The 24257-nt window shown below is 36.0% G+C and overlaps 1 protein-coding gene across 8 annotated transcripts in view; it reads left to right on the top strand.

Moving 5' to 3' along the window:
* Positions 1-23219, top strand: part of UBE2W (ubiquitin conjugating enzyme E2 W) — a 42539-nt gene extending 19320 nt beyond the window's left edge. For 4 of the 8 annotated variants that reach the window (XM_027693411.1, XM_027693482.1, XM_027693167.1 and 1 more), the window contains exons 3-6: positions 999-1101; positions 3643-3798; positions 4926-5001; positions 22482-22691. In XM_027693411.1, the coding sequence (XP_027549212.1) occupies positions 999-1101; positions 3643-3798; positions 4926-5001; positions 22482-22504 (358 nt within the window). In that variant the 3' untranslated portion in view covers positions 22505-22691. Of the gene's footprint in view, positions 1-998; positions 1102-3642; positions 3799-4906; positions 5002-9133; positions 12029-22481; positions 22692-22833 lie in introns of those variants that run through there. The other 4 variants (XR_003535919.1, XR_003535912.1, XM_027693252.1 and 1 more) reach the window with 4 other exon arrangements.
* The last annotated feature ends 1038 nt before the right edge of the window (positions 23220-24257 follow it).

Below are 24257 nucleotides of genomic sequence, written 5' to 3' on the forward strand. Positions count from 1 at the left end.
CAACTTTTCCGAGCACATTGCTGTTCTGCAAAATCTCAGCTGCCTTCCTTGAGTCGATGTAAAACTTGTCTGACCATTTTTGTAGTCTCTTGCTGAGTTTTTACCTTATCATGTTGCTCAAATCAAGGGTGAAAAATGAAAATGAGAAAATGATGTTGCAAAGGATCAACGGTAGAACTCTGTAAAATGACAGAAGTTGGCAGAATGTTACTGAATGTGTTGAACAATATTCAAAGCATCTATTTTTAACTGGATTAAAAAAACCACAACCCAAACCCAGCCACAATAAAAACCCTACACTGAACACCACCTTCTCTTCCCTTTGCAGCTCCACCTATCAGTTACTTTCATGTTATTATGATGGAAGGAACAGGAACAGGGGAAAAAGAATAGTATGATATGCTGAGGTATTACCTCTATTACAGTTGCAAATCATTCTTTTTTTTGTTTTGTTTTGCTTTTAATTTTCTGGGACCTTTTCCTTTTTGTACTATTAGCTTTTCCAGTTTTGATTCATTACCTGCCAGGTACTATTGAATTTCCGAGCTTTTCACAGCTAAAAGTACAAGATGAGCTTTGTTCTTTCCCCTTGGATACAGCTTTTGTTTTAATAAACTGTGTTGATGTCTTCCGTGACAGAAAAGGAAAGAAAACAACATGAAAGAGAACGTGTACTAGTTTGTTTCCTTCCAAGCCTGTTTTTATGTAGGAATAAGCTTTCAAACAGGTTTTTTTATTTCAGCTGATGGGTCTGTGTTGAGTTCAAGTCATATTTATAATTTGCAGCACTGTATCAGTGCCTGTATATAAAATACCAGGCTTGTTTCCTTCAAATATAGGCTTGATGCATTGCTCACCTTTGTGACTGTCACAATGTTAATAACGAATTTAGAAGGTTTGGCTCTGATTTATAGTTGATTTGATTAGTCCTGTGCTCCAGGAGTGAAACTATAATTTGTCAGTTGACAATACTAACAGCTTTTTTCCCTGTTCCCTAGGTGGATTGTAGACATGGAAGGTGCTCCAGGAACACTATATGAAGGGGAGAAATTTCAGCTTTTATTTAAGTTTAGTAGTCGGTATCCTTTTGATTCGCCTCAGGTAACTGCTGCCTTCTTCCTTGCTTAACATTACCTTTGGATTATATCTGTATATTATATCTGTATGACACATGCTGAATGTAATGTCATCCACATATCCTGATGTGAGGTTTAGTTACTTTAATTTGTATTAAATGCATTGCACAGATGCCTTTTCTTTTAAAAATGATTCTGCAGTGAGGTACAATGCTTTGACAGTCTACCTGGTTTCATAGGAGATGAAAGTAGTGTAAACTGGAGGCTTCTCTGAGGTTGATATCCGTATCATGTGAGAGACAAACACAGGGTAAAGTAGGAAGATCCTCTTTATTGCGATGTAGGAGCCAGGTAAACCACAAATTGCTTCTTTGTCCCATCTCCTCTTGCTTTCAACATATTTTTTTCTAGTTTGTTTTTAAGACTATTGCATCTTCTCTGCTGCCATTATTAATATAGCTGAAGAAATACTGTGCTTCTGATAGGGATTCTCATAAATACATGACATGTTTGAGAGGCCTGCAAATAGTGTTGTAATTGAGGTATGAGATGCTGCATTTCTTTCATGACAGCCTAAACTGAAGGGACAGCAGTACTTTAAGACTGCAGAGTGTGCTGTGTATGTCCATCCTTCTGTCACCTGAGGGAAATGTTGCAAAACAAGACTAATAAGAGTAGTCACCCCTTCTTTTCTAAAAAAGGAAGGAGAAAAGGAAGAGAACCTCAGTTCTTCTCCTGTCTGTTTCAGCTCAAAGTTCTAAGAGTGAGCTCTGCAACTTCTCTTATTGGTTGTAAAACTGAAGTGTGCAGCTGTGAGAGACACTTAAACCATAAACATTAAATATTTTTGGGTACCGTGATAAAAACTAGGATGCTGACTTTTTAGTCTTACGTTTCAAAGAACAAACTGTCCACCTGTACTTCTGCATCTCATCAGGTTGGCAGTGAACTACTCATAGGTGATCCACAAGAGTAGCCACTTTAATTTGATTCCAAGTAGGTACTGTTTGTATTCATTACCCAAGCTGTATGTGTGTATCTGTGCAATTTATTGTTGAGCATCAAATTAGATCCATACATCTACACTGAATTTTAGCACAGAAACCAATTAAAAATTTAAGTACTGGATATTTGATTGTTGTAGATGGCTAGAGTTTCCCTTTTTAAAATGCTACTGTGCAGTAAGGTCATTCTGTACTATGAACCTTTTGGGCCATAATTATCTCTGGCAAATCTACTTACTGTGACTTGACAGTTTACACTTCTGCTGCCTAATCACTTGGTTGTTTTCTGCTTTTAAATGTATGTGTCTATCACAGCATGCATGCTTTTACTTACCTAGTATGCCTAATTCTGGTTTTCATGTAAAAGGAAGATATTAGTTACAAGTGAAATACATTACTGGATTATGAAGGTAAGCTCTTCAAGGCTTAAGTAATACCAGTTAAAAGACTATGAAAGATTATTCTGAATCCAGTTTTTCTTCTGCCTTAGAAACGTCTTCTATTTGGCAGATAAATTAAGCTCTCTGATTTCTGTTTCCTATATGATGAGAGTGTTGCTTCTGTCTTGTTGTCAGTGATGAGGTGGGTGTGTTGTGTACATGTTTGCATACTTGTACACATATCTGTATAACTTAAGAAACACTTAAGAGACTGCTGGGTATTATGGTTATGAGTGGTAGAGATTAATTTTGTCATTGCCTAAAAGATGAGAGTGGTTACATTGGAAAAGATGTTCAGGAGTTTCATACTGGTATGAAGATCTCACTTTTACTCTATTTCCCTTGGTCCTGAACCAACATGTTCGACAAAATCTTGATGTAAGAGCAATAGTTGTCAAAATTGCTTTTCTAACCTTTTTTTGACTGTGATACTTCCTGTAGTAGAGAGGAGTTAAGGTTCTAAATGCTGTTCTTCCATATTCATCCATATCAAATAAAAATATATTCCATTTGAAGTAAAGATTTAAAAGTATTTCCTATTTGGTAACAAACTTTAGTTTCACAAGTCCTTTATTTTATAGTTGATAAGATGGATGCATTTTAATTTTACTCTTTATGCTGGAACCTGGATGAGTTGGCAAGAACTTCATTTCTGTTGTGTCCAAGATTATAGAAATACTCATTTGTGAATCTCATTGTGCTTCTTGATGTATAACATTGTGGTTTATAAAATCATTAAAATCCAGTATTTTGGCTAGGCAGCTGTATTCCTTTGGACACGGAAGACTGAGGCTGCAAGATATAAAATGTTTAGTTCATTGGTTTTACATAGTTACTTTTGAGTTTTTCTGTGCTGTATAAGTATTCGTAGGAAATCTCCTGTATTTAACCATTTATTTAACTCCATCATCACTAGCTATTTAGGCTTCCATTGTTTATTTTACATTTCATTTAATAGTTTCCAAAAGTGAATAAACCTAATGTGGAAAAGTGTATTATTTAGTGTAAGTGAAAATGACAGACCTGCTCCTTAAATAAGATTATATTGTTTTCCTAAAAACAATACAGTTTTATTTAAAATGTGGACTATAAGTCTCAGGTATTTTTGTTCTTTTTTTTTAGGTCATGTTTACTGGAGACAATATTCCTGTTCATCCTCATGTTTATAGCAATGGTCATATCTGTTTATCCATTCTAACGGAAGACTGGTCTCCAGCTCTCTCAGTGCAATCTGTTTGTCTTAGCATTATTAGCATGCTTTCCAGCTGCAAAGAAAAGGTATGGGCTTTTTCAGCACTATTGGAGTAGAAAAAGTAAAAGTTAATAGTTTTCTACTTTGCAAAGTGAAATTTTCATTTCTCAAATTCTAAAATAGGCAAAACTACTATATCTACATTTTTACTACTGAAAAAATACTAAGCTAGAACTTCAAAATAAACAGTGCAGTAAATACTTTGTCACTGTTTTCATTATAACCTGCTTACATATTGGAAAAGAGGAACAAATGGAACCCATCTAGTTCTCCTAACTGAAGTTCAATCATGTTTTAGGACAATTCTATGTAAAATTATCCTGTCTCTAAAGGTGGTACAAAATGAATTGAAATGTCTTTAGTGCAGATGTTTCTAAAGCTTTGCATCTGTGCTATTTCAGTGATCTTGATAATTTTCATTTTGCCTTTTTTTTGGTGACACTAATACCTTAGACCTTTTTATAAAGAGACTGCCCTTTTGCTCTTGACCATTTCTTTCGCAGTGGGCTATCTGTGGAAGTTAGATGTGGTCAGAGCTTGTCCATGTGTGCTATCCAAACATGCCTATTTATGTTGCATCCCAGTCAGTCCTAGTCATGTGCATGTAGTTGAAAAACACTCCAAAATGGCTTTATATTGTATTCTATCCTATGACTTGTTTTGATTAATGATGACACTTAAGAAGAAAACTGAAGAATATGAAGTAAGGATTTAGGTATAGATGTTAAGGTTTGTTTTTTTCACCGACTCCAAGCTGAGCCTTATGGATGTGAATTGGATCTAATACGTCAGAATTAGATTTCAAACTGCAAAGGAATTTGGTTTGGGGATTTTTTGAACAACAGCTGTTTTTTTCTTATGGGTTGTTATCTTTAGGGTTTTTTTTTCCTTTTTTTTTTTTCTTTATTTTTATTTCTCCCTCTATTTATTGCCAAACTCTTTGGTATTTTTCATTAATGTTTTTCTTGGAGTATCTCCACTAGGCATTTGTTACCTGGATCTTTAAGAGATTTTTCTTGACAAAGGTCTAGTCCTGCCTGTTACGTCATTTTCACTGCATTCACATGGTAACCTTTCATAAGCTTATTAAATAGCTCGTGTATTACAATATGAGGATTGTTTGATTATTTGTAGGTCTTTTCTTCTGTTGCAGAGGCGACCTCCAGATAACTCATTTTATGTAAGAACATGTAACAAGAATCCAAAGAAAACAAAATGGTGGTATCATGGTAAGTATTTAACTAGGACCAGGAATTTTTAAGTTCTTTTTAGGCTGAAGGCAATTAAAATGTAGGAAAGTAGGATAAATGCATTCAAAGCGTTAAAACTCTTCTTAATTTCAAAGAGTTATTAAAATCCTGTTTGTGAGATAATCTGCTGTGATTTTTTTTGTATCTCATTTTAATAATTCCTGATGAAAATGTAAACTCATATGTTTTAAATTGTAGGATAGAGTTTGAATGAAATTTTTTGTAGGCTGCACTAGTCCTAGTCCATGACAAGTTTGGGACTGGGGAAGGGACATACTGAAACAAAGTTTAGCTCTAAACCCATTTTTTTGTTGTTGTTGTTATTAACACTTCAAGAGCTTTTATGGTGTTCAAAAGATACCTATATATTTGTAAACAGCTGTGTCTTGTAGTAGATTTCCACTCTTAATCAGAATTTCCAGTATGGGACAGTTGGCTGACTTTAAAGGCTCCTAAGAACTAATACTCAATAATATAGTAATAAGATTCTCCATGTAAATAATAAAGAAAAAAAACCCAACCATAACTAAAATTGCTACAGTGTCTGCAGTACTAGTGTTGTGTTGGGGTTTATTTCTGTGTTTGGTTTTGATTTGAGAGTTTGCTTTTTTTATTTTGTTTTGTGGTTTGTTGGGGTTTTTTGCATGTGTTCTCTATCTTGCTTTATACGGTGTGATTTCTTTCTTCTGCCTCAGTTTTTGTCATCCTCTACCCAGAGCAGCAGTTGGCTGTATGTGCTTGTCTTGTCCACTGCACTGGTGAGAAAAGAGAGAAAGAGGGGGTAGAGATGGGCTGTGCTTTGTTTCTCTTCCAAGCAATGCTTTCTTTATTTTCTCCAGGAGAATTCTGTACAAATGGTAGTTATCGGGAGGCCCAGTATTTTGGGAAGGGATGTGTTAGAGCAGGTAATACTGTATGCTAGCATAGTGCAGGAGAGCTGATTCCATCACTGCCTTTCACTGAAGGCTCCATCGTAAGACATCTTCTGTTTTTCACTACCTCCCCACCCTGGGACATGTTCTGTCCCCTGAGTGAAATGAGAACAGGTTTTTTGAGACAGTGAAAGTTCATGACTGGACGGGCAAATACCAAAGCTTTCACCTCTGAAATTCTTAAGATGGTTAAAACCCCATGAATGCCTTAACAAAAAAAACTTGAGTGTTTCATAATACTTGCCAAGACCATGGGGTTTTCATATATGGTAATGTAACAGAATGAAACTCTGTTTCTCATAATACTGTAATAGTACCTCTTAAATAAGGTGACTTCAGGTACAGTAAGAGAAGTGCTGTATGCCGTGGGATTAAGCTGTCTTTGAGAAACTTGGGACTGTTTATCATGTGGTTGTTTTCAAAATTGACTCCAAGAATAATAATCATATTGCCCACAAGAATGGGACTTTCATCTTCACCAGACTGTACAGCAGTCACTTTCTGTTCTCTCTCTGTTTTCACACTCTTGTAATGCGTTTGGTGCTTCTCCATTTTTAGTTTTGGGAAAGTTTTTGTTAACTTTTTATTTTCACTTGCTAGTTATTTTTAAAAAGAAATAAGTAAAGTTCCATTTATTGGCTTTATCTTGTGATTAAAATACGTTCTGTCTACTTTTAATTTGTACTAGTCTCATATGGATTTAGAATAGAACTCTATAAAAGGAGAACAGTCTGCAGATATTACTTTGATTTCTTAATCATGAAATTCAATTTGCATTAAACAAGCAAAACAACAAATTAGTATGAAAAGAAATGTGGTTTCTCTGACTCCGAAGGTTGCTATATTATTGTGACTCAAAACCATCAAGGTGCTCATAGTTCACTGAATGAGTAATTTAATCACTGTGAAGTAACTATGCAATGGCTTTTTTCAGAATGTTAGAAAACCCTACCCTTCCTCAAATTCAGAGCAAAAACCAACCTGAGGCAAGAGAAAGCAAGTCAGTTCATTTAAATAACTCATACTGTCTTGCTTCGTGATTAAAAGTTCATTGGGCTCCTCCCCGCCTTAAATTCTTACATGAAAAAATTACACATACCTGATGTCCACTGGACAAAAGTTTCATAAATGCTCGAGTGTTTTCCCTTTGAGTTTTGTGTGTCATTTGCTTCTTCTCTCAGTTACAAGTAATTTTTTTTCTCCTATGTAGACATAGAACAAGACTGCCAAGGCATGATCTTTAAATTGTCAATATTTTCATAACGGGTTTGAAGAACTGCTGGGTTACGCTAAAATGGGAAGTGTGAAAAGGTGCTTCTGTCATCTTTATTTTCTGCTCACGCTTCAACTGAAGTGTCACTTACCTAATCTTGTGGTTGGGTAAACCACATTTGGCTGGGTAAATGAGGGGAGAAAAAACAATCCCACCTGAGAAAGAAAACCAGCTGTTCAAGGGTAACCACTGGGTGAAATTAAATGCTAGTGCTAATACAGGAACATATGGAGGGAGATGCAAAGTGGTTCTGCCCCTTCTGGTATCAGCTAGCCATTTTACTGCTTTAGCTTCAATGTGATATTGGATCCCTGTGTTTTGAAGAGATAGGAAGAAGTCTTTCATCTGTATTAATACATGCATTTGAAGGAAAATATTTTTTTCCAGTAGGTGCCTAGAATTTATTTACATGGGAGCAAAATAGTGCATGGTTGGGACCTGATGTAAAGCAAACCCATATGAACACAAAGTGATAAAGTGGCACTTTGAGACATATTCTGACATGTGTCTGCATTTAGCTTGTTACAGAGTTTTTTTAATCTCTCATTTCATCCCTGCCTCAATGCAGCAACTTATTCCACAGAGTCATGGAGCCCTGTTTGCTACAAAACTATGTCCTCGGAAGCCCTGTGTAAAGCTCCTGATCTTTGATAACTGAAAATATTTCTGGATTGTCTGCCCTACCCAATGTCTGTTTCAGCTGTACATTGACTTTCATGTTGAATTTCAATCTGAGAGTTGCTCATGTTGTGTTAAAGACAGAGAAGGATCTTCCAGATAAAGTTTACTTGGGCATCTAGACTGAAATTAGTTTCATAAAGCTGTTGCCTGGCTTTGGTGTTGTCAGGAGGTAGATTTTTTTTTTTTTTTGGTGGAAAAAAGGGGCAGTGGTGTTTATTTTCATCCAGCACTTCCTTACTGCTTTTGGGTTGGGGGCTTTCTTTGGTTTTTGTTTTTTCTTAAGTGGAAAGTGTACAGTAGCCTACTATAAAATTGAAAAGGTTTTTTACAAATAATAATATTGACGACATAATGTTTTCCCATGAGAATGTAGAATGTGTATAAGGCTACATTTTTTAGGTGTGTGAGGTTACAAGTGCTTTAAAAATAAGCAAACAGTAAGTTTGCTTTCTGTTAACAACTCAGTATTTACTGTTAGCAGGTACAAATATACTGCAGGTTGATATATGAAGGAGAATGTTTAAAAGGGAGAGCATTCACAGACAAATATTTAATATGGAGTATAATCCAGAAAAGATTCACATAGAATACACATTTTTGAAATATGTTCTGTCCAATCACAGTATCTGAAATGTAGCATATGTCAATTATTTTTAGGTTTAAGATTTTAGGATTATAGTAGCAACGTACTATTTTTGCGTAACTCTGTCAGCTATAGTTTTGTGTTGAATCTTGAGAAATAAATGAATATACATGTGTATAAATATATATATAGATATGTATGTTTAGAGGGTTGAGCATGCATCAGAAGCAGCCCACTCTGCCAACTTTATCCCTGTATATTCCTTATCAAAGGATGTCTCAATTCGATAACTGGTGTGGACCTGCTGTACTTCAAGGATGCAAAATGTTAAGAATATTTGATTTTTCGTTTTCTGGGCAAGTGGCTTTCTAAATATTGAGCATGGAAATGACTGTCCTTTTAATGGAATATTTGCTAATGCTAATATCTTTGGTGGTGAATGTGTATTTTGGAAGTTTAATTTTTGATAATCTCTTTTTTACCCTGCGTCAGTATTGAACAAAACGATAGAATTATTCAATCAGTGTATTTCCTCTGCATGTTACGGTCTATGCTAGGAATTGTTTCTGCATATAGCACCTTGCTAATTTAGAATTAGAATGTTTATATGTTTTCCATAAATGCTCTTCTTTTATTTTAAAGATGACACATGTTGATGCCACCATTTTGTGATCCTCGTAGCAGAAGATAGTCCTACTGAGAAAATGAGCACTTTGATCATTCAGTCTTTGAACTTTAACCTTTGACTGGAAGTGACCTATAGGCAATGAAGACTACTTCCTTTGACTGCATTTTTACTAGTGTGCATTCTGGGCGCATGTTGATCGCTGGTTCAGTCCATGCAACTGACATGCTTTTATTAGTCATACAGTATTAATGCAGGTGTCCAGAAATGTCAGAATAATTCCATTATTTTTATTTTTAAGCTTTTGGAAGAATTCCAGGTCTTCATATATTGTGCAATAACACTGAGCTCCTTGGCGGTTTTGGTGCATCCATTGCCGGCAATGGACATTGTACCAGGGAAAGGTTTTGCTCCTGCCACAAAAAAGATTGACGCATGACAGAGCTTATGAAAGTTTTGGATATATTTGGATTATAAGCAAGGGATTGACAATTACCTTAAATCCAGCCCATTCTTTTATATTTGGATTCTATGCACTGTGACCACAAAACTAGCAGCATGAGTTAACATGCCTAGCTGAAGGACTGTAATAAGATCATTACATATTTATTGATTGTTTATCTGCTGTCAAATTGTTTTGACATGGGCGGCTTTTCAAGTGACATTGGCAGAGAGGTACAATGTTATCCCTATGGTGAAATAAAACTACTTTTTGTATATAGTTATTCATATCTCTGAAGCAAAGGTATGAGTAATTTAGGGTATGAGTGATTTAAACAAGAATTTATTTTGGAGATAGAGGATGGCAGTGATATAACTGAACTTGCTGCAGTCCGTAATTGGGCTTGTAATTTGTACTTTAGAGCTTTTTCCAAATAGATTGCACACTGTTATTTCCTGCTAGCCATCAGCATGAGCCCTACTGCCTACACCAATATTTCATTTATTTATGTGTTCGAAAGCAATCCATATAACATTTTTTGTTTGCATTCACTGTTTCTTTTGTGTTGTATGTCATGTTTGAATGTTACAAAACAATATTTTGATTGAAAAGCTTTGTCAGAAGATATTTTCATGTAAATTATTTCTTTATCTTGTAAGCATCATCTTGTCTTTTAATCCTGTACTATAAAAAGAAAAAAAAATACATTTTTGACAGAGGCTTAAAGTTTTCACAAAAAAGTGTGGACCTTCTTATTTAAGTTTAGACTAAAGTATATTTTCTTAACTTGCTTGTCCCATGCAGCCATGGCAATTTTTCCGGGCTTTTACTTCACCAAAAAAGGGGAAAAAGCCTAAAATCAGACATTTTTCTGTGGAGCAACATTTATTGAAATGATAGTTGTTCTCAGCACTCTGTAATATTTTGATACTGCAATTAGGTTGTCTTTTTAGGAAGCACTTTTATAAACTTAATACCTTTACACATATGCAAAATTTCTATAATTTTTTTTACTGTTGCCTTATTGTTGCACTCAAAAAGAAATTCAAGCAATTAATGCATGAATGTCTAAATCAAGTAGCTACTTGATGTAAAAACAAACAAACAAAAGCAAAAAAAAAATCCCTAAACCCAATCCAGAATGAATTACTACAGTAACAGAAAATTGGCTGAAAAGACTGATTTTTTTTTTTAATCTGCTGTATGATAACTGACATGTTTTATAGCCTTGTACATACTTCTCTGTTACCTATTGTTTAAAACATTTTAAAAAAAAGTATAGATGCTAAACTCAGGGTGGATAGAGTTCAGATGGATTTGCTTCAGAGGAGTATTTTGTACAGCAACAGGACTATAGATACTGGCAGTAAAGTGAGGCTACAATAAACTTCAGGAACTGCTATTTTTTTTCTACTGTACTGAAAATATCTCTTGGCCTTTAAAACTCAATGGTAAAATCTAGCTTTGGATATGAATTTGATGTGTGTATATATTTTCACAATGAGCCTTTGAAACATAGAATTCAGTTCATTTTAGAAGCCAAAAAAAAGTAGTTTTAAACAAATGAAATACTTATGCTCCAACTTTTTGTTTAGCAAAATATTCTTGTTGTGAGTTCATCAAACTGATTATTTTTGGAAACATTTCATATGGAAGAGCAGTAATCTGATAGTTAATCTGTATATTCATGTTAACTGCTCTGTATTAATTGAAACAATTGATGCATCTTTGAGAAATTAATGTATGAACGGTTCACATAATGGATCCTATCAAAACAGTCTACAGGAAAGAGACCTTAATGTGACACCAGGTAATGTCTGAAGAAATGGCTCAAGTACATCTCAGATTCAGTTATCTTTTTATATAGTAGCTTGTGAAACTACAATACATGGTTTCATAGAAGCTTTATGACATACTGTATTGTATTTTGTCAAAGATGGGTGTTGTAGTGCAAAACATTATTCATTTTATTGACCTGTGCTATCACATGGACTATAGTGAAGTTAAATAACCAAATTTATGCTGCTCTTTAATGAACTCCCGCCCCCTATAATATACTTAGATCAAAAAAGTGCAAGGTAGATTAGAAGAGAATGTACCTCAGGTCTTTTAGTTTACAGTAGAAATGCCTCCATTGGTTCTCTTGTAGATCTGTGGGTAAGTTCGCATATGTATAGAGGGCCAAGGCAAACCCTATATACCACTCAAGCCCTCAAAATAATGCAACTATTCTGACAATGCTATGATGTCCTGAAATAGGGCTTGAATTAATTGAAGGTGCCATCCTTTTCCTAGGGTGACCCTGTGTATGTAACTTTCTTTCACTTGGAATTTCTCACATGAAATGGTTACAGAGTTGGCTTGAAACTATCTTGCTTTTATTTTGTGTCAATATTCATGTTGTTAAACACTTTGTTTTGTGTTTAGTGTCTTTATACTATAACACAATAAATTCTTGTTTTAAAATAGATTACTACCCTTGACTGGAAATACGTGTGGACCTTTTCATGGTGGAGTGCGGAAGCACTGTTCCTTACATTCAGCCACTCTTGAGACAAAGCTGTCAGTCAGTCTAAAATGCTGTGATGTGTATCGGGGCAGAATTGGGGTAACAGCAAGGCATTTCCTCTTTCTCCAGAGGGTATCTCTTGTAACAGCTGAAAGAAATAGCTTATTTTAAAAAAAAAATCACTAAGATGTAATGCTTTCATTTCTTACGGATGATCAAATAGTTCCTTATTATTGTTCTTTGGCTGTATGACGAACACTTCAAATATTATATAGGAAGTTTCAGATGCAGGGTTCTTGTTTGCTTGCAGTGGTGGGAGGAGAGTTTCTATTACTTTGCTAGCATATATCAGGACTGTTGAATTAAACCTCTGCCTCATACCGATAATTGCTTTCAGCTTTGTACAATTTTTGTTCAAGAGATGGTGTCTTCTGTGTTGTAAAAAGAAAGCACTTTATACCTAAACAGCATATTTTTATGAAAAAATAAGTTTTTAAGATTCATATATCATATGTTATGAAGATTGCTCTCGATGTTTAATTTTTATTTACTACTTTCTTTGAAAGTCTGACAAACTGTAGTTCACATCTTAGGTTTTAAAGGTACAGTTTAAGGAGACCATACAGTTTCCATGTCAGTAATTACATTTTAAAGAGTAGGGTAAACAAGTGTCTGCCAGGAAAAGTTTAAATATAATTGATAATAAGACTTCGCAGTCCTCTTCTTGGTAGTTTTTTTAATATGTAAATATTTGTCAAAATAAATGTTGTCTTAAAAACAAAAGGGGAAAAAGCAAACCACCTGTGGCTCTCATGTTTCTTAGAATATGTTCTGTTGTTATTAAAAGGTTTGCAATAGTGCAGCTATATAACTTCCAGCTTTGGGGGAAGCCAGTGTAGTTTTTGCCTCATCTGGCAAAGCAGTTGAGCATTATGTTGTGTTTGCATGCTCACAAATCCTGATCACTCTAAATAGTAGGTTGAATGAACTTTCTTTTAAAACCAGTTCCTTTTAATCCGTATCACCCAATCCCGTTTGGATTTGCTCTAATACGCAGTGGTACCTGAATAATTAGGTGTTGAACTGGATAAGGGCAATTAAGCTGCCTTAGTGATATTCCATCTTCAGCTGCAGTCACACAGCAGCATGGGAAGAGAGACTTTGGATTTAGTTCATGTGCCAGGTACTTGTTGGCCTGTTGTTTTTAGGACTACTACTAACTTTCCAAACCGTCAGGCTTTAAAACACCTTTATAAAATGCAAGAGTAGAAATATCACGAGCTGCCTTTTACTATATTGAAATATAATTCAGAAATACAAATTTTGAAAACACTTAACCTCTGGTTTTATTTCATTTTACAGATAATAGCAATGCAGGAAAATCTTCACTTGCCATATTCTTTTTCCTCCAGATTTTATGTACTTTTAAAAATAGTGTTTGAGGGATTTTGAACAGTTGATTCACTGTAACAAATTCTCTCTGGAGCTACTTAAAGTGAAGTTTTTTTAAATTACAAAGGAAGAGCATTTCAGTAACATTGTAGTTCCAAAGTAACTGCTTTCATTCAGATATTAATTTTTGTATTTATGAAACAAAAAATAAATGCAAAATGAAATTGATCGTGCAGTGTGTATCAGTGTAGAGATCAGATTTATAAGCCTGTGTCCACAGTCTCTTTAGTATAGTACTCCATAGGAGCTCTTAAGGTGTGAGTCAGTGGTAGTAGGTTAGATTGTGTTTAACCCCCTTCAGTTTACCTATGTGATTTGCAGTGTAACTTTGTCTTTTGAAGTGACATTTTTCGCTTGATTTCTGCTAGTGAAGGAGCTGCTTACAGGAGACACTTCTGGAAAAGGAATCCAATGAATAATTGAAAACCATCATGATGGCCTCAAAGAAAGATGTTACAATCGGAAATCCTGTAACACTGACCACAGTTCTTTCCCTCATGCTGACCTGTCTTGGTATTTAAAATTTCCATGATAAGACCTTAAAGCTTTGTCTTCAGCAGTTGGGAACCTATTTTCTTGAAGCCCTTTGAAGTGCTTTGTGCAAAGTAGTCAAAGTTAAATCTGTTCAGATACACATTCTGGGCCCTTTCTCTTCACAGGACCACAATATTATTTGGATGCTGCTAATGAGGTTCTAAGGGGCATTTTATCCTAAAGATAAAATTAAGCATGGTTCCTGTTGTTACCAGAGAAGGAGAAATTTGTATTCCTTCCTTTCCAGTCTAATGATTTACATTCTTACCTTGCATCTAGCTTTATTGTCAAGTCTGCACTGAGATGATCTAGCCTGTTAAACCAGTAGAAAACTGACTTCAAAAAAGTGAAATTTGTTCTTCTCAATTAACAAGCTGAATCAGCTTGCTGCATAATCAAGAGTTTCAGAGCTAGTGCAAAAAATGGAAAGGACTGTGCAGCTGGGTTTTGGGAGGTGATGGCTGAAACGTGATTTGTATCTTCAGGCTTTTCTGCATAATGTACTAGAAACCTTGTGTTACGCAGAAGTTATGTGCTATGAGAAGCCTGAGCTGGAGGTCTGGACTGCCTGTAACAGCCTGTGGCAGGGGACTCTCCTATCTGTTTTAACTGTTTTCTAGTAAAAATTCTGAAGTTGTTCCAAAGCCTTCCAGTGATCTGTTACCTCTCTATTTAGATGCCTTGAGTTTTTGTGCCCAGGAACAGGTTGGCTTTTTGCATTTTGTTTTGGTTTTTTTTTTTTTGTTGTTGTTGTTGTTTTGTTTGTTTGTTTGTTGGTGTTTTTGTTGTTTGTTTTTTTTTAAGTAGTAAGTCTTCTGGCATTGCTCTGATAGGATATCTTTAGTAAAGTTTTTATCAGACCAACGTGGTCAAACCTGAATCAGAGTTACAGATTCAGCGAAGCTGCTCAGAAAATGGCCAGTTATTTTCCAAAAGGAAGGCATTCCTGTTACGAATCAAATGTCCTGGAGCTTAGATAGAAAGCCAAATGTAGTTACAGTCGTCTTCTAATACAGAAAATACTTGAGACTCACGTCTCGGCTACAGATCTCATTTGTCTGTTGTATCCTTTAAGAGTGTGGCTTGCACTGTGGTAGGAGGTTTTCAAAGCAAAACCACACTGTTAGTCATCTCATCCCTTCCCCTGAAGGTCTTGTTCAAGGGATGGATGAAATCCTGGTGGGTTTGATCTTAATGTATTATTTGTACTGGCTCAGTGAAAAGTGTGCGACAGCTGTCATTCTGACTGGTGATGAAGTGTGAATAGAGTCTCTTTCTTATTCCCTACTGTCCATATGTCTGAAGAAAACATTGGTAGCTGTCCTTCATATGCGCCGAATAAAGTACATATTTGTTTATTGGGTGTAGACAATTTTTTCAAGATTAGAACTCTGGGAGAAGCAGTACAGGAAGTATACATAACTAAGTAAACAAGTGACGAAGACAGATAAAGTATAATATCTCCAGATGATACAGAGTATATCAAGCCTCAAGTCTTGATTTGCATAAGGTTTTGAGTTTATGGGAAATGGAATGGAAGGAGAAATTGGGGGCAGTCACACTGATGTATTCTGTATCGCGCTGGGTTTTGGACTATAACTCTTTTAATCTTTTACTTATCTGTGCATTGTCATCTGCCCCAAGCAGTAACTACTGTCTTAAGGATTATGCTGGAATAATAGATGACTTTGGATTCCTTAAATAATAATTCAGTCACTGGGAATGATCTTTCAAACGCTCCTGCAAATTCTCTTGACCAACACAATGAGGATACCATATGGAGATAAGCTATGCTCACAAAGTAGGATGGGAGGGAGAACAACTAGTTCTTGAAAGTTAAGTTTGATAGCATCCTGAATATTCTCAGTGAATCGGTGGCTGGTGGCATGGTGCTTTTGGGTTTGTGTGTTTTTGGGATTTCAGGTTTGGGCCTTTTTTTTAAGAGGACTTCAGTAATTGCACCAATCTGTAATTCTTATGTTAAGAAGTTCTTCAAAATTGGAAGAGGACAAATGCAATGCAACTATGGTCATGATGCAACTGAAAGATTTAGGTCCTGTATGAAAACTGGTGTCATTTTGTTGGGACATGCTGTACTAAGAAAAACCACTGGTCCTATGAAACTTAACAACTCAGAGGATGGATAGCCCTCTCCAGAAACTGAAGTAATAAGTTTCTTTTTGCCATTGCAAATTTTTCCAGAAACCCTAGTTAACTGATCAAAGTGGCCTTCATACTGTGCCTGACAAGAAATTTTGAAGTTTTGCAAATGAAAAACAGACTGGACATACTACTTTGCTATGTGATTTTGTAATTTGGAAAATTCCTTCTGTTAACTTCCTTTCTTTATTCTGTAGGAATAGACCAAATCATACCTGAACAGTACTCACGTCTTCCTGTTATCTCAGGTACTATTGGGGAATGCTGTGTAGAAAAGCTTGTAATTCTTTTCCCTAAAAGCTTCTCTGGATTGCTCCTACACTCATCTGAATACATCATCTACTTTTCGTTTCCTATCAGCTGCTTTTTAATGTTGGGGGTTTTTTAACTAATTTCTCTGCAACACTTCCTGAAAGTGAACATTATAAAGGCTTACTGTTTGGATGTTGATGTGAAATGTCATTTCATCCACAAGGCACTTTTCCTTACATTAGTGACTGTAGCATGCAATATAGTAAGGCCTAGGTTTTCCTGAATGATTTCTGAAATGTAAATCCATCTGAACTTTTTATCCAGTATTGGATGTACCTGGGTAAGGATAACAAGAGTTGTCTTGTGCCAGCCAGCCCAGTCTTGGAGCATCTGTGCACCCAAAGTTTAATGTTTCTCTTTGGAGTAAACTAAAGATCTAATTGGAAAATTTGTGATCTCTGCATAAGCCAGTTCCATACTGTTTTGTGGTGAGATGGCTTTCTGTGTATTTCAAGGCAGCTATTAATGCACTGTACTTGATCTTGAGTAATGCGTCCTGTCACTGTTACAAGATTGTCACATGGTAAAGCCTTTACTTAATTCTTTTTTATATTTACAAAGCATTATGACAGGATTTGTCCTCTGAAAGGAGTCCTGCTGCATGGTCTGCACGACAGAACACTGCTTCTTTCTGTCATAGAGCTTTATTTCTTGGTTTTGGTCTTCACAGTAGTTCTGTGTACGTACAAAAGATGAATAATAAATCTTGCTTAGGCCATGCATTAATCTGGATTGATTTTAGTGTGTATCAATCTTTGTATGTATGTTATAGTTATACCTTCCTTGACACAGTATCAAGGACCTTATAAGTTACAGCTTTTCATTTGAAAGAGCAGGTTCCCATCAACGTTTAGGTTTTCATTTGTTGTGGTTTTTAAAAGTAAAGAATGCATTAAAAATAATCTGGATACAACAAAGTGAGAATTTGCTAGCTTTTGCCTGGAAGTAGAAACTTACAGGCTACCTCCTTCCAAATTTGGAATTTATTATCTAAAGTGTTCTTTCTGTTAACTGTAGTGAAGTGTAGAGGAAACTGATTTGAAAATCTTGGGGCAGTTTTATCTATCTGTAAAGATGCAGTGCCTTGTAGATTGCTTATGTTTTGTCCTAATAGGGTTTGAATAATCAAAACATTTCCAGACATGTTTCCCTAATTTCTGTGAAAGCCTGTAGGCTCTGCACTTGTTTAAACTTTCAGAGAAATTCAGAAATGTACAGATTTGCCATATAATTATTAGTTCACTGCTGTCCTCTGAAAAAGTTACAGTGCTGGTTGCTATAACATGCATAATATACGGCAAATTTCTTTCATGGTAAACTCTCATAGAAATGTCTGTAGGTGAAACTAAGTGCTTAAATTGCATTTGATGTAGGTGTGACATGCATTGATTCTGTATTTTTCAGCAAATGTAATACCTGCTGTTTACTCAGTTACACTTCACATTTTCTGAAGCTGTGTGTTCCTGCAGTCCCTGGAAGTAGCACGAATCTATTTGCTTTAAGAGCCGTCAGTTAGAAAATGGGGCAGACTGAGAATGAAGCCAGTGTGTGCTGGCAGGAGATAGTACTAATGGCAAATTACAGGCATCGGTAATCGTCTAAAAATAAACATCATTTGAGTGACAATGCTGCCAGTTGTCCTTGCTTTTAGTGTTTCCATTCATGAGATTCTATACTTAGGAGCATGTGTAGGCAATGCTTTATTATTGTTCCTATTGACTACGATAAGCCCTTTATGTCATTTACTGAGTCATGTTTGTAGTACTAGCAACTTCTGAACCTTTTTTTTTCTGGGGCTGGAGGAGGGGGAACCCTTTTTCTGTATGAATGCTGGGTACAGACAATTTCTCTTTTCTGCTCTTGCAGTTTGACTTCATGTAGATCTAAGGTAGTTCTTGTTCCAAGAGAATAATAATTTAAAAGTTACTAATTTAATATAGGTTTAATTTACTGTATAAATTAATAATCGTGTTCAATTTCTGTAAGTAATTTTTTTACTTCTGCAAAATGATAGAAATACAAATCCTTTTCCTCTTGTTGCGGAGTTCTTCCACTGTCCTGCAATAAAAGATATTTAGCAGTGTATATGGGTGGGAAGCAAACAAACTATGCAGAATGGAAAGCATTTTTCTACTGACTGAATTCTCTTTGAACTGGTTGTGTCCTTTTATCTCTTTATCTGTATCAGGTAAATCTAATGTCACCACAAGAATGTGTTTGGTGATGATTGAAATACTTAATTTTCATGTCCAAAATTTGCCTTAATTTACTTGAAGATGTAAAAGGCCTAATCCATACTTTCTCTGGGACCTAGTCTATTACAGTGTGCTACTGGTAAGGTTGTTGATAGGTATGATTAGGTACAGTCTCTCACCAGCGCGACTGTGCCAATAAATGTAACTAGTATTGACACCAATGCACAGACTGGTGATATTACTGGTGTCACTTTGGTTGTGTTTGAAGTGCTGCTGTAATCTGTGCCTGAACTGAAAGGTACTTATGGGAATCCAAAGCACTTCAGATTGGGCATGATCTTCTCATGCAACACTGTCAGTAAAAATAGCATCATGTTTGGACTTGTTCGAAGGCCTTTTTGTGTAGTCAGAATGCTATCAGTAAAACAAAACCCCCAAGACCCACAGGGTTGTAAACAGGAATTTAATCTTACAGAATCTATTGCTGCTTTGGCCTGTAATAACTCTTTGGCTTTCCCATAGTTCTCTCCTGACCAAAGCCAGTGTAGTCTCATCGAGTAGCAATGCTTAGTAATGCAGAAATGGGCCATTCCTAAATGGCTGTGTGCTTTGTAATGGAAAACTTATACACCGTGATCTTCAGGTTGCTAGTTCTGGTATTATTTTTGCTGATTTATCAAGCTGTAGTTACATTTGTCTTCATTGTTGTAGTCATGAGATGTGAAGCCCTGGTTGACCTGAGTTATCTTGGTTTTCTTCTAACATTCTATGCTCTGTGTTTTACAGAAGTAATACAAATCTTGTAGTTTCTATTTATTTAAATCAGGAAACCACATAGGATCTATGAGAGGTTTCGGGTGTTCATAATACATGATGAACTTTTATTAACTATCTGTGCATATACACACACAAATTTATGTAGTTATTATGCATATTAACTAGATATGTATAAATACACATAGTTAGATTTTCTATAATTGTGAGAAGGTGGGGTGAGTGTACAGAAAGTTTTTACAGTACCTTGTGTTGAAAATAAATGGAAAATTATGGAAATAACTGTAAGAAAAGAAATGTGCAAATTAGAACTAGTGACTTAAGGCTAGCTTTTCTGCAGTTTTGGATGCATGAACTACAATAATGAGTGATGTGGGGTTTTCTGAATGTGTTATACAACTCGTAATATTTCCTATAAAATAATTTACCAGTATAGTTTTAAAATTTCACTAGCATTATTAAAAGGGTAAACAAAGCCTTTATTTACACAAGGATTTACTATTCCTGACACTGCTGTATGAGAGCAGTGTGAGCAAATAATTACTGGGAAATATAATGCTACCTGCAAAGCAATCTGAATTTGGGCCTGTGGGTCAACTAATGAAGAAACAGCATTGATACCTTGATGATAAGAGATCTAGATGTAAGCTGGTGATTGCAAAATCAGCACATCATTTTGGTTGGATTCACTTTGGTATTCTAAAAAAATTATACTTGCTAAGGGAAATAAGGACTTAGAGGTCGCACAATGTCCTTATACCATCAGTGATGGAAAAAATTGAATATATGCTGACAAGTGCAAGTTCTAGTTCACTTAATTTAGATTCTTGAAGTGATTGTGTGATTCATCTGACTTAGGGAACTTGCATTTTAGACATGAATCATGAAAGATAGCGTGTTAATGTCAGTTGTTAAAATTCATTGCTCATGAGTCTTCACTGGAGCATAAGGAATAAATGGTTTACGTTACCTGAGAAAACTCTGCGTAGTATTTACCCGTAGTTTGTTTTATCTTGGTTTATTCGTGCCTCTCAGTCCTTGTACTACCTAGTGATAAATTGTTCTAGGCACTTGTATGACATGCAATGTAGTCAAAAATCTACTTTCATAGTCACAGTTCTGCACCTGTAATTGCAGAGAGCAGTGACCTGACTAGACTTAGGCTTGTTAATAATACTGGATGTTAATCAAATATAATCCCAAACTCCTGGCATTTACTTTTCTAATATGTTTTAATTACTGGAAAAATGTTATTTAAAATATTATTTAAAAAATTATTTCTTCTGGTATTAAGCTGTTAGAGGCTTTTATTCAGTTGAATGACTGACTAATGTAAAAAATATATTGTTTGCTCCCTATTGGTGTATTATGAGTACTCTGTTAGCTTAATTATGCTTTTAAATTTAGTATCAAAATATCATCTAAGTTCTTTAATATATAAAAAGTACAACTTCAAAGAAACTGTCAAACCCTGGAGCAGGGTTCTGGAAGAGGCTGTAAAATCTCCACCCTTGGAAATTTTCAAAAGGAAACAGCAACCTGCTAACTCCAAAGTCAGATCTAGCTTTAAAGTTGGTCCTAGTTTGAGGGGGCAAGGAGGGTGGTGGAGCAGAACTTCAGAGGTTCTTTCCAACCAACAGTTCTGTCTGGACATTTTCTTTGGGCATTTATTTTTGCTTGGTTTGGTTTGTTGCACCAAAGTGTACTGAGGGGTAGAAAGTCACTTCGTGATGACTTTTTATAATTACACTTCTAATAATAAAATATATCAGTAAAAAATAAAATATTTTGATTTTTGCAAGTCAGTGTGAAAGTGCCAATATATTTTGTTATGAATCTGAGATTAAAAATGACAAGGCCTAGTATCTTGAAGTGTCCTGCACTTGTGTATAGAGACCAAATGGAATTACTCTGTATCCTTTCCCTCAGTTAGGTATTTGTGCAGGCATTTAGGCATTACTGTGGCTTTTTGTTGTTTTCAAACTGCATACTGGATTAATCACTCCTATTAACAACTTGCATACTGAAACCGGATTGTTGGGCAAGTCATGACACTCCTATTGTGTACTAATGGAGTAGAGTGAATGAGTATATACAAACTATGCAAACTATGCATCTTGTTTGCAAAAATGAGAAGGTTTTAGGTTGTAATAAGCTGCTTTTACTGGAGGTACTGACTAGCCTTTATCTTATGTCTCAGCAGTAGCAGAAAAAACCCAAACATAAAGGTACAGTAAATCTAAAGAAGATATTAGTAATGTAATTAAGTTGTTCATATATGTAAAGCTCCAGTTTTACTGGAAACATAAAAAAAGCTGAATACATGAACTCAAAATTATTGTAAAATATCCTTTCTTTTATAAAATATACATATATGGTAAATTTGGGGATAAAATTTGCTCTTTTGTATTCAGTTTTGTTTCAGCTATATTCCATTTGCACCACGAAATGTATATCAAGATACAAGACTTTTCTGAGTTGATACCTGTATCTCAAGATACGTTTTTAAACTAAGCCTTTAGCTGTGTAGCAATAGCAATATTATAAAAATTTTAGGTATTGAAATAATAAAACAGATCGGAGATTTTATAGGCTTGTTGGAATTACATCTGTCTCTGCAGAAAGTTCAGAAAACCTCCCTTGTAACCTGATGCTGACATTCATTGGATGCATTTTTCTGCTGGGTACATGCATGTTAAGTATGTGTTATACTATATGGTTGTTCTTCAAACTACTAATAGTAATTAAAATAAAAATTATAAGACATAAAATTAAAAAGGAAAGAAACCCCAAGAACAAATAAAAAGCCCTACAGACTTATGAAAGCGCCATCATGATTCAACACCTGAATGAACTTTACTCACACAAAATTTCGTAGTAGCCTAATGAAAAGTACTTGCATTATTATCCATTGCTACATTGTATCACTATATTATATCAGAAGAATACATAAGAAATTGTATTATACTGTATACTTCTGTCCTCAGTTCTTAAATTAATTAAGGGGTAAGGAATCTCAGAAACAGAAAACAAAACAGTGGAGGAATGAGAAGGGGAGGATGACGAGCTGCTGCTGCTGAATACAGGGTATGTATAAAACTCTTAGCAAATGCTGAATTCCCAAAGTGTGTTCAAACAAGTTGTAAATGTTAGTGTTCTGTGAATAAAATCTTGCTATCACTTAGATACTCACAATACAGCTCTGCCACTGTCATTATATGTTTTTGGTGTTGTAAATTACCTACAATATGCAAGCTTACTACCAAAATTCACCTCGGCTATGTGCCTACACCATGCTTGGGAATCCTGTCAGACTACATCTTTTTCTTTTTTGCTCAGTACTGATCCACCTCTTGATGTGAAGTCATGATTAAAAAAAAATTTCTCACGGAATAACAGATACTGGAGGAAATATGAACTCTGATTCAACCTGACTTATCTGTTGAGTTTTTTTAAAATTACATTTGCTATGACTAATGTTATGAGCTATCATTAAAACCTAGTTGCATAGTAAAAAGATATAGGCGTCTTTCCCCTCCAAAAAAAATCTGCTTTTGTTTCTAAGCCTGAGGAACTTTGTCACTGCAGTCTGGCAAATCAGGTAGGATTTGTAGGAAGATCATTGTTTCAAGTTCTGATGCTTCTACAAAAAAAAATTAGATTGTGGATTAAACTCAGAAATCTTTTATCAATTAACAATAAAATGATTACTTTGAGATAAAGAATTTGAATGTTATTTTTTTCATGCTAAAGATAGTCAGAAATTAATTTCTATGACTACCCCTCTTTTTTCCTCTATTAATTTCTAATTTAAAGGAAGAAACTCTTCAGACTTTAATCTCATTTTTACATAAGCACTTTTTCATTTCTGCTTTTTTCATTTTTCTGTTTAGGTCTACCTTTTGTAAGGGATGTTCAAGCCTGAAACATGGCAACAAGATAAATATTTTTATGATGGCAGAACCATAGAACTGTTATTAGTTGGAAGGGCATGGAAGTAGGGCTGTCCAAAAAATGCAGCAAGTTACCCAGGACTTTATTTAGCTGACCCCTGACCGTGTCCAAGGTGGGACGTTTTGTGCCTAGCTGGGGAGGGAGTTTTCAGTGATGCACTGTGGAATCTCCATGGCTGAACCTCCACAGCTGCAATCCCTGGCTCTCTTTCCTGCAGCCTCCCTCCAGGCAGCTGTAGGGTAGCGCCCAGCAACTGCATCAGTTATCTTCCCCTTCAGAAACATGATTTGCCCTAATTCAAGACAGAAAAAAATTTTGACATGAATCATGCTTATGAGTTTTTGCCGTCCTTCGAAAACAGCTGTCTCGGAGGGGAAAGGAGGTGAGAGGGGAAGCACGTTGGAGAGTTAGTGGTACAAGCTAGAGCGAGACGAGTAACACCAGCTCGGAGAAATAAAACCAGGCCCATTCGCTGTTGTGCTGTGTTGTTTTCCCCGCTCTCCCTGTATTACTGTAAGCCATTATTTTCCTTTCCCTGGCGTTAAGCCTCGCTCCCCGTTCCGCTCCCCACGGCCCGCTCCGTGCGCGGCGCTGGGAGCGGCCGCCAGGGGGCAGCGCCGGAACGGCTCGGCGAGCTCAGCCCCGTTCTCAGCCCGGCACGGCCCCGCCGCTGCGCCCTGGCCGGGTCGGGGCTGCCTCCTGCGGCGGTGCCGAGGTCTCGCCGTGCGGTGGAGCCCGGCCCGGCCCCGGCCCGGTGGAGGAAGGTGAGCGGGAGGCGCCGCGGGCCCCGCCGGGGCCGGGCGGGCGCA

This window comes from Neopelma chrysocephalum, unplaced genomic scaffold (genome assembly GCF_003984885.1).
Source record: "Neopelma chrysocephalum unplaced genomic scaffold, ASM398488v2 Primary Assembly neopelma1_22, whole genome shotgun sequence".
Lineage (NCBI taxonomy): Eukaryota > Metazoa > Chordata > Aves > Passeriformes > Pipridae > Neopelma > Neopelma chrysocephalum.